This window comes from Homarus americanus, unplaced genomic scaffold (assembly GCF_018991925.1).
Source record: "Homarus americanus isolate GMGI-L3 unplaced genomic scaffold, GMGI_Hamer_2.0 scaffold40248, whole genome shotgun sequence".
Taxonomy (NCBI): Eukaryota; Metazoa; Arthropoda; class Malacostraca; order Decapoda; family Nephropidae; genus Homarus; species Homarus americanus.
The window spans coordinates 1,552,492-1,564,023 of NW_024712526.1; the positions used below are offsets into that span (position 1 = coordinate 1,552,492).

The 11,532-nt window shown below is 32.7% G+C and overlaps 1 protein-coding gene across 1 annotated transcript in view; it reads right to left on the reverse strand.

Moving 5' to 3' along the window:
- LOC121860748 (symplekin-like) overlaps positions 1–11,532 on the reverse strand; it is a gene marked incomplete at its 5' end in the record, with an annotated part of 35,260 nt that overhangs the window by 7,737 nt on the left and 15,991 nt on the right. The window contains 4 exon segments of the mRNA XM_042358090.1: positions 768–869; positions 3,253–3,429; positions 3,757–3,944; positions 8,756–8,879. Coding sequence (XP_042214024.1) covers positions 768–869; positions 3,253–3,429; positions 3,757–3,944; positions 8,756–8,879 — 591 coding nt within the window.

The following is an 11,532-nucleotide window of genomic DNA, read 5'->3' on the forward strand; positions in this document are numbered from 1 at the left end:
ATGTACAGTAGGACAGACTGGGAAAGCATTACAACTCAGAATCAAACAGCACAAGTACAATATCAGAACAGCATCTGAAAGCAGTGCACTGTTCGTTCATGTTAGGAGCACTAATCATCCCATTGATTGGGAAAAAAGCCTAGAAGTGTACAAATCATCATGTGTCACAGAAAGACTTCTGGTTAAAGCAGGTTTGATTAGGGAATTAAATTCCATAAACCTTAATGATGGTCAGTACAAAACTGTTAATATGTTACATAAATTTATTTGTCAGTGCCCCAAGATTAAAAATGCTTTGAAAACCTTAGAGCTAGATGTAGGATAGATATTTAGTGGGTCCCATATTTTTTACATCGACTGGAAGTAACGTGTTCTATCAAGATGTATCTTATCCGTTTTTATATATATATATATATATATATATATATATATATATATATATATATTCACACAAGTTAAAATATTTACAGTATATTGTTGACTATTTATACTTATTTAACTGTTACGTTTTCGTAGTTACTTACTCTTAGGTGATGAAACGGTAATGAGTTGTGTGAAGATTATTCTTTTAATAAATATTGTTTTACTCACTATAAACTGGCTGCATCTACTTAAACCATGGGCCACATAAATTAGAATTTCTCAAATACTCTGGGGACTGCACATAGACATGGTTTGGACTGCATGCAGCCCACAGGCTGTAGGTTGCCCGTGCCTGCTCTAATTTAAAAGAATAAAAACAAATAAATAAAATAAAATAATATTACCTCTTGTGGTGCTGATGAAGGCTCACTTGGTATAGAACAGGACTGCTCAGATGCACTATGACCTTCAATCACTTCCAACAAGTTAGCTGGTAAATGAGCTCTCTGTTAGGATGAAAAAAAATATTCATTACAGAAAACAATACTGTAATAAAATATGATGACATAGATACCCACAGTTAACAGCCAGTATATCAAAGGAACATAATTATCATCAACATCTCTGAACTGTTACACATGGACAATATTATTTATATGAAAATGTTTTTTTCTATTTTAATCGTAAATACAAATAAAATAACAGCATAAATTGAATTGGGTCCTAAATTAACCAGGGTTTTAAATATGAATTGTTGTTAGTATAGGTTGACAACTCTTTATCCGAAATTCTGAAAACCGAAAATTTTTATGGATCATTTTTTTTTATTTATTTATTTATTTATTTTTTTGGTATTAGCCCACCCGGGCACATGTCACTGACCCACATCAGGGCCTGGGGGGTGAAAATGTAATAGTAATAATAATTATAATACAGTATTACCCCGCTTTACACAGTTTCACTTTCCGTGATTTCTCATTTACGCGGTACCTTGCCAGAACCGGACTTTAACTTTCTGCGGTGCATCTACTCATATACGCGTGAAGTATAATTTTTTTTTTTTAGCTCATAAAATTCATACAAATTACCCGGCCAGAATATAATTTACATTGCTGGAATTCTTACAATATGATGATCATTTTGAATATAAACATCATGGATTTTGCATTAGACATACAAATTTTAGATTTAATGTAATAATTTGGTTTACACAAAGCAAGTATTTTATCTTTTGTGCAAAATATATGAAGTTTACATTCAAAATATTCCTTGACCTGCAAGGAATCCAGAAATGTCAATTATATTATCCTAACTTTAGTCTGAGGTATTATTTATTACTAAACGTTAAAATCTAGTGTTTCACCCAATCATTACTCAGAGAGGGAGGAGCCAGTGAGCTGGGAAGAGGGGGGGGATTTGAGTCCATTATTTGAATGGACATTAACCTGGCGACTGTATTTCTCTTAAATATTAATTGTGTGAGCATACCATCATAAAATTTAGATGTTATTTTTACTACAACATAGGTATTGTGTCGGAAAAAGTGGAGTTTGGGGGTCGGGCCAGTCTCTATTGGAATTAATCCCATATGTTCTGTTGTTCACTTTACGCGGTTTTCACTTTCCGCGGTACCCTGTGGGTTCAATTGACCCAATTGACCGCGTAAATCGGGGTACTACTGTAATAATAATAACGATAATACAGTAATAATAATAATTATTCATAGTAAATAAAATTTTTAATAAAAAATACACAAAAATAAAATAAGAATGAAAACAACAATAATAATAATAACAATAATACTGTAATAATGAAATAATAATAATAATAATAAAGAAATACAAGAGTGAAAAAAAAGATCAAAAGTGAGAAACATGACCTAGACCTATGAATTATTATTATTATTATTATTACAGTCAACCCTCACTTTACGCGGACCCACATTCCACGTTTCCACGTTTACGCGGTGCCCTGCCAGAACCCAGGATGCTCACACCCCGCGGTGCGTGTACCCCTTTAAACGGGTGAAGTAAAATCTTTTTATTTAGCTCATAAAATTCATACAAATTATCCGGCCAGAATTATAATTTACATTGCTGGAATTCTTACAATTTGATGATCATTTTGAATATAAACATCATAGATTTTGCATTAGACATACAAATTTTAGATCTAATGTTTACTCTGAGTAAATATGTTATCTTTTGTGCAAAATATATGACATTTATATTCAAAATATTCCGGGTCTTACAAGGAATCCAGCAATGTCAATTATATTATCCTAACTTTAGTTTGAGGTATTATTTATTACTATACCTTAAAATCTAGTGGTTTTCCCCAAAAAATTTCTCAGAGAGGGAAGAGCCAGCGAGTGTAGTGTGAGAAGAGGGGGAGGGAGTTGAGTCCATTATTTGAATGGACACTAATTTGGCGACTGTATTTCTCTATTTCTCTTAAGTATTAATTGTGTGCATGTACCATCATAAAATTAAGATGTTATTTTTACTAGAACATAGGTATTGTGTCGGAAAAAGTGGAGTTTGGGGGTCGGCCGGTCTCTATTTCATTTAATCCCATATGTTATGTTGTTCACTTTACTCGTTTCTCACTTTCCGCGGTACCCTGTGGGTTATATTAACCGCGTAAAGTGAGGGTTGACTGTATTATAATTATTATTATATTTTAGCCCCCAGGTCCCAATGTGAGTCAGTGACCTGCTGTGCCCGGGTGGGCTGATCCCTGTAAAAAAAAAAAAAAAAAAACTAACCATTGCGAAATCCGAAAAATTACAAAAACCGAAATGCATCTGGTCCCAAGGATTTCGCGGATAAGGGATTGTCAACCTGTAGAAACATTGTTATTGGAAGCTTTCCTGCATAAACTTCTTACCTGATTTTCAGTTAAAGTTGCTATATGTGAAATTAGTTTTGTATGGAGGTCAGGGGCACTTGTGAAGACATCTGCAAGCTGAGCTGGAGGCAACTGGAGCAGTACTGTGAAACTCTGTGTACCAGCACGCTGACAGCATTTGATGAAACCTTCCCACACTTTACGCTGCTTCCAAACCTATGTATAAAACAATCTGTGTCAATCCCAAGACACCAATGCCACCCTAATAAATAAAAACATACTACATGAATGCAAAAAAAAATATTAAAAACCATTAATGTACAGAATCAAACAATAATAATAGCAAAGAGAAATTCCCAAACATTACAGTACTACATATTATCTACTATAATATTACAAAAGTACTCTAAAGATCCCAATATTAAAAGATGAAAAAAATTTAAAACTTTAAGTAATAAATTAATAATACTGTATGTATGCAACAAACTACTGTACAGTACTGCAGAAAGATACACATACTCTGTACAAGTATCATAACCTAACCTGTCGTGAAATGAGTCGCTGCAAAATGTTCATTATGAAACCCAACAACTTTGGGTAATGTGTGAGGGTCTGAATAACAGTTCGCATAAACAATGTGGGTAAGCTTGGTTGTTCCATCAGTTGCTGCAGAACAAATGCCAGCACCTCAGCTGTGTAGATACTACGTTCAGCAAAACACAATCCAGTTGCTGGGAAAAAAATAAAAATACAGTAAAGTCTACAAGAATACCTCAGGTATTGCAATGGATCCATTCCTAAAAGTCATTGCAAATACTCTGTAATGAATTTGTGAATATCGGGATAATTTTCCACATAAAAATTAATGTAAATAGTGTGTGGGTAGGGAAGAGGAGCGGGGTGGAATGCGTTCCAAGCTGGCAATTCTCGCCACATTTTCCTATACAGTGGTCCCTCGGTTAACGAACACAATTCGTTCCAGAAGGTCGTTCGTAAACCGAACCCATTGTTTCAATGGGATTTTGGGAAATTGGTTCCAGCTCACTGAAAATTACATACAAAGTAAAAAAAATGCAGTAAAGTACACTTACTTTGAGGTGTGTATGTAGAAGGCTCCTTGTTGATGATGATGATGAGAATTAGAAGTGGGGGTGGAGGAGAAGGGAGAAGAGAAGGAAGTGGGGGTGAAAGAGAAGGGAGAAGAGAAGGAAGTGGGGACGGAGGAGAAATCACTGTTCAGTGGACCCATGCTTGATGCTGTCATTTCACTAATAAAATTTTAAGTTCACTAGGTGTAATTCAAGATTATTTTCTTTAAATCAACACTGCACTGTGCTATATATTATCAATATGTTAACTAAAGTTCAGAATGACCAATAATTTCTATGAAAAATGCAAAAATATTCAAGACACCAACAAAATAGATGCTCTCTACACCGTTTCAAAGTCTCAACTGACGCCTTGTGAGCGAATCATGCATCTGATGGGTGCACAACTAACTAGTTCCCTGCACTGCAAATATTAACAATATGTTAAATAAATGTTAAAATGACTAATAATTTTAATATAAAACATGCAAAAATATTTAAGAGTTTAACTTTCTTGATATTTACTTCATTGGAAATGAATGTAAACAGAACAGATTGCTGAATTGGCAGACTAGGCCATCAGCTGACCAGCTGATGCTCATAACCAAACATGATTTTTGTAAGGATTTCGTTAATCAAATTTTTGTTCGTTAACCGAATTGAAGATTCTTATGGAAGGTAATTTCGTTAACCGAGGGACCACTGTACACCAGTATACTGTACTAATTTACTAAGAGCTGAAGACACATAGTGGTAAACCGATCAGCTGTTTGCTCTTTGTAAAAAAATAGACTCAGTTCAGGGTGGGATTCTTTTTTTCAGGAAAGTTGATTCTTTTAGGATAATATTTTTATCAACCTGACACCAAATGATCCCAAATTATAAGATAATTGTGGTGGAATTGCATAAAGAAGTGTACTTGTGTACAAAGAAATGTATATTCCCTTTAGGTGTTTGCCCTTAGGGTAATTATTTCTTTCACCTATATTGTATATGTGTGTGTGTACACATACACACACACACACACACACATGCTATAAGAACAGCCCAGTCCCAGCCATTATAAAAATTATAAACCACTTGTATGTATTCACTCTCAGCCAATCTTACCCTTTTGCACTGTCACTATGTTGAAATGTGCTGTAGTAGAACCTTCTCCCCACTTAGTTATTATATATCATATTTGTATCACTTATATTATTTGTCAATCAAGTGGCCCATGCCCCAATTATGTAACTGTATATTTTCAGCCTTTCAGCTGCCATGCTCTTTCAATAAACCGTTAATTATTATTATTATTAAAATGCATACAAATAAATAATGAGAAAATCCTTTCACATACCGATATAAAAAACACGACAACAAAATGTAATGTAGAAAAAAAATGCGAGTCTACCCTCAAGTCAACTCTGTGCTTTGTTATTACAGTTGAGTTGGTCTAATTGCCATACAGAACCAGCGCCAGCTGGGTTATGTAGATCAAATTTACAGAATTTCTTTCGTAGCCATCTAGCCAAACCAGCATGAAGGATGTCGATATAATTGTGGTGTAATGCTGGATAGTACAATACTTTTTCACAATATGCATGTTTGAAAGAAAATAGTAAATAAACAATTTTGAAGAATTATTTAGTGTGATGATTTAAAAAGAAACAAAAGCAATCAGGAGTGAAACTTTTTTTAAGTATTTCAGAGTCACCGAAGTTAGTTGAAAGAGAAATACTGTACAGTAGAACGTTGATATAACACAAGATATGTACAAAGAGAGGTCACTTTAAACTGAATTCGCACTAAATCAAAGTATTGTTTCAATGGAATAATTTAGTTTGGTACTTGAGAGAAACACAAAATACTAAAAAGACTGCCTTTTAGTTTTTCTTTTACAAAAGTCACTGAACTGACATATTCTAATTAATTTTATTAAAGGGCTAAAAAAATTTATCTCGTGTGCAAAATATGACGTTCATATTCAAATTATTCGCTGTCTTGCAAGGATTTTAGAAATGCAAATTATATTCTCCTAACTTTAGTTTGTGATATTATATAAGATAAAAACTAAGTCTACAACCACTCAACCCTGGCTGGGAAGATGGGGGGAGGTGACATGTTTGACAGTTGGGGGCAGAAGGTCTAGTGAAGTATTTATTTGTTTATTTATGTCCTTTTCATTGAATTTTAGTTTTTTGTTTATAAAATGTGACCGGGGAGAATATAATTTGCATTGCTGGAATTCTTATAAGACAGTGGTTAATTTGAATATAATCATGCTATAGTTTGCACTACCGTATATCACGGCCTATAAGGCGGCGGGGTGCATAAGACGCCCCCCCCAAATTTCCATTTAAAAAGTAGCTTTTGAGCTCTATTTGCTGTATAAGACCAGTACCCCAAATGTGACACTTACCCACTGACTCAGTAGTCCTTTACCAACCATCCTTGATTTTTTAAAATAAGGCCAATTCACTTCAAGTAATGTCATCAAATTATACCCGCTGGTGTAGTGTAAACGCTAGTGACGTCACTGAAGCGTGTTGGGAGTGTTCCCTCGTCTCGGTGGTGTGACTATTTATACAACATGTGGTTCAACAGCAACCACCTTATTCTAATTGTGGTGTTTCATTAGGATTTGAGTGAAAAAGGTTACCAGTATGTACTTACTACATACATTTATTACACAAATATATATATATATATATATATATATATATATATATATATATATATATATATATATATATATATATATATATATATATATATATATATATATATATATATATATATATATATACTGAATATACTATGTACAAAAAATGAATGTTCAATGAATTATTTATGGTGCATTAGGGTACTGGTCACTTCAAATGGGCTATAAATAGCTTGTTATCTCCCCTCCATCTCACCCTGAGCCAGACGGAAGGGTCTTGGTAAATAACATGTTTGCTTATTTTCCATTTACTTTAAATAGATTTACCGAATTATTTGTTTTATTTATTTATTTATAATATACTGTAATATATTAAACACACTGTAATTATTTTCTTCAATTTATAAACTGTTTTGCGACAAAGGAATGTTCTCCAGTAGTGTTTCATTAGGATTTGAGTGAAAAAATATTACGTACTTACACAATTGTTCCTCTTACTTTGACAACACAACATACATACAGTATATTATTTCTCAGTTTTGATCTTTTTTTAATTTTTGTATTTATTTATAGTTAGTTACTTAAAATAAGGCCAATTCATAGTAATGGCATCAAATATTACCAGCTGGTGTAGTGTAAACTACTAGTGACGTCACTTGGCGTCTGTAATTAACGGTCGATAGTTTCAAAATTAATGCACTTTTCCTTTCTTGTCTCCTCACTGGCAAATGGGGGGCGTGGGGAGGGTGTGTGATGATAGCTGTGTTTATTCAGGGGTATAAATCTCTTTTACGGTATGTTAGACAGGTTTATAATACATTTTATTATTTTAATATACGGTAATCTTAATTTGAATCCAGCTTGCAAGCGTAAGTTTCAGTATAAAATAATTAGTGGTAAGACCTTGTGAGTGGCTACGATGTTTTCATCACCACTCTTGACACACTAAACCACAATATTTGAGGTAAATTTTTAAACTTGGTGGTTTAAGCGACCCCCTAACTTTGGGCAGATTTTTTTAATGTTCAAATTTCGTCTTATAGGCCGTGATATACGGTAGACCAAAATTTCAGTAATCATTTAGTACATTATTTTGAGTACATGTACAGTACAGCTTTGACCTTAGGACAGTGTAGTATGCCCAGAGAAACATTAGGTGCGAATTTTAAAATATGATGTACCAGACTGACTCGTAGAAAATAGGAATGATTCACTTTATATTAAAACATTGTCTTTAATTGTGGGTGTAACTTTAAATCAATAATCTTAAAATGAATAAACTTTAAATCGACGTTCCACTGTACTGTATTTGTTAGTTTGTTTATGGCGAAGTTGAAGACAATTTAAGACATGCAAAGGGGTTTGTTGGGATCATGGAGTGTTTATATAATGTATGTTTCTGATTCAACTGCGAAGGGAAACAGCTGCATTTTCCCCTCTGCCATAAATATACTACTTCAGTTTAATAAAGAGACATAAAAACTCCATCAATTGGTAAGAAAGCTTATTGTTTCACTTATTTAGAGATTAAAGGTAGATTCAAGTTAATATAAACATAGGACATATATATATATATATATATATATATATATATATATATATATATATATATATATATATATATATATATATATATATATATATATATATATATATATATATATATATATATATATATATATATATATATATATATATATATATATATACACACACTTACTGTATATGATATAGCCATCAGAGTCTATCCTAAGACACATAAGCTAAAAAATGAGAACAAACTATAATGAATAATTATTTACTCTACCTTTGATAACAGTCTTTACATCACACTTGTTGCTTTCAATGAGGTGAAGGGACACCAACAAATCAACAGGGGTTAATGGAGAAGCTCCTGTATCTAATGTCACACCCCACAGTCTGTTAAATACCTGAAAAAGGATCAACATAAGACATGACAGCACAGAATCATTTCATTTTTTAATTACAGCCAAACCTTGAAAGTCTGGGTTCAGAAGATGTTCAAATTCTAAAAAAAAGAGAAGAAAAAAGTTTGGATGCATGACCAATCTGAATGTAAAAAATGTAAACAAAGTGCTGTACCTTACTCAGATAGTATGATGAACAAAATCAGTCATTGCTTGCTTTATATTTATTTACACTAATACAGGTTGACTATCAAAAATCCGGCAACCTCGGGACCTGAGGAGTGCCAGATTTTCAAAATCCGGAAAACTGATGGTTATATTTGCTGTATAAGTTTAACAGAAAATGACGACCTGTACAGTCCTTTAAACAAAGAAAATTAAACACTAAATGAAAAGCAAATAAAATTTTATTATATATGCTGTATACAGTAGTACCCGATTACGTGCAGCGGTCAATTGTCAATTGAACCCACAGGGCTGGAAAGTGAAAACCCGTAAAAGTGAACAACAGAACATATGGGATTAATTCCAATAGAAGCGGCCCGACCCCCAAACTCCACTTTTTCGACACAACCTATATTGTAGTAAAAATAACATCTAAATTTTATGATGGTATGCTCACACAATTGAAATTTAAGAGAAATACAGTCGCAGGTTAATGTCCATTCAAAAATGGACTCAAATCTCACTCACCCCCACCCTCTTCCCAGCTCACTGGCTACCTCTCTGAGAAATGATTGGGTGAAACACTAGATTTTAAGGTTTAGTAACAAATAATACCTCAGACTAAAGTTAGGATAATATAATTGACATTTCTGGATTCCTTGCAGGTCGGAATATTTTGAATGTTAACTTCATATATTTTGCACAAAAGATAAATTACTTGCTATGTGTAAACCAAATTATTACATTAGATCTAAAATTTGTATGTCTAATGCAAATACATGATGTTTATATTCAAAATGATCATCATATTGTAAGAATTCCAGCAATGTAAATTATATTCTGGTCCAGTAATTTGTATGAATTTTATGAGCTAAAACAAATATCTTCAGTTAATAAAAAAAAATATTCTTCATGACACTATCTGTCAATCAAAGTACCCCAACTTGCCTCCCCTCTTCCAACAGCCAGATGGTGCGGTTGGTCCCAAACCTCCCCCCACCCTCCCTCCTACAGAGAAATGTTGGGTGAAAAAACTAATTTTAACTTTCAGTAACAAATAATACCTCAGACTAAAGTTAGGATAATATAACTGACATTGCTGGATTCCTTGTAATACCAGGATCATTTTGAATATAAATGTCATATATTTTGCACAAAAGATAACATATTTACTCAGAGTAAACATTAGATCTAAAATTTGTATGTCTAATGCAAAATCTATGATGTTTACATTCAAAATGATCATCAAATTGCAAGAATTAGCAATGTAAATTATATTCTGGCGGGTAATTTGTATGAATTTTATGAGCTAAAACAAATATCTTCAGTTAATAAAAAAAATATTCTTCACCATTGCCAGATGGTTGGTGGTCGGTCCATCCCACCCTTCCTCCTACCAGATAAATGTGTGGAAAACCAGAATATTTACCTTTTTAGCAATAAATAGTAACTCAAACTAAAGTTAGGATAATATAATTGACATTGATGGATTCCTTGTAAGACCAGGAATATTTTGAATATAAATGTCATATATTTTTGCAAGATAACAAATTTACTCAAAGTAAACATTAGATCTAAAATTTGTATGTCTAATGCAAAATCCATGATGTTTATATTCAAAATGATCATCAAATTGTAAGAATTCAACAATATAAATTATATTCTGGCGGGTAATTTGTATGAATTTTATGAGCTAAATAAAAAAAAAAAAATTATACTTCAGTATATGGGTAGATGAACGCGGTAAGTGAAAGTTAGTTCTGGCGAGGCACAGCATTATACAGTATTACCCGCCATAGCGGTTTCACTTAAAAGCGTTTATCATATCTGGTGTTGCCTCGAACTTCACACTTAACACCCAGATTTTTTCCACATATACACGGTGAGTGTCAATTCGAAGCGCTATTTTAGATTTGCCCCACCCTGCCTGACTGCCTGTTTTAGCTCAAAAATTCATATCAAATTACCCGGCCAGAATATAATTTAAATTGCTGATTTTATAATTTGGTGATCATTTTGAATATAAACATCATATATTTTGCATTAAACATACAATTTTTAGATAAAATTTTTTCTCTAGGTAACTATGTTATCTTTTGTGCAAAAATATGACATTTATATTCAAAATATTCCTAGTCTTAGAATCCAGCAATGTCAATATATTATCTAACTTTAGTTTAATATTATTTAATAAATTAGTGGTTATCCACACACATCTCCTTGGGGCGGTTGGTGGGGGTGGGGGAGAGAGACCGACCGACCATCTGTTCCGTGAAAATTATTTTTTTTATTAACTGAAGATATTTGTTTAGCTCATAAAATTCATACAAATTACCAGTCAGAATATAATTTATTGGAATTCTTATAATTTGGTGATCATTTTGAATATAAACATCATATATTTTGCATTTAACATACAATTTTTAGATAAAATTTTTTTCTCTAGGTAACTATGTTATCTTTTGTGCAAAATATATGACATTTATATTCA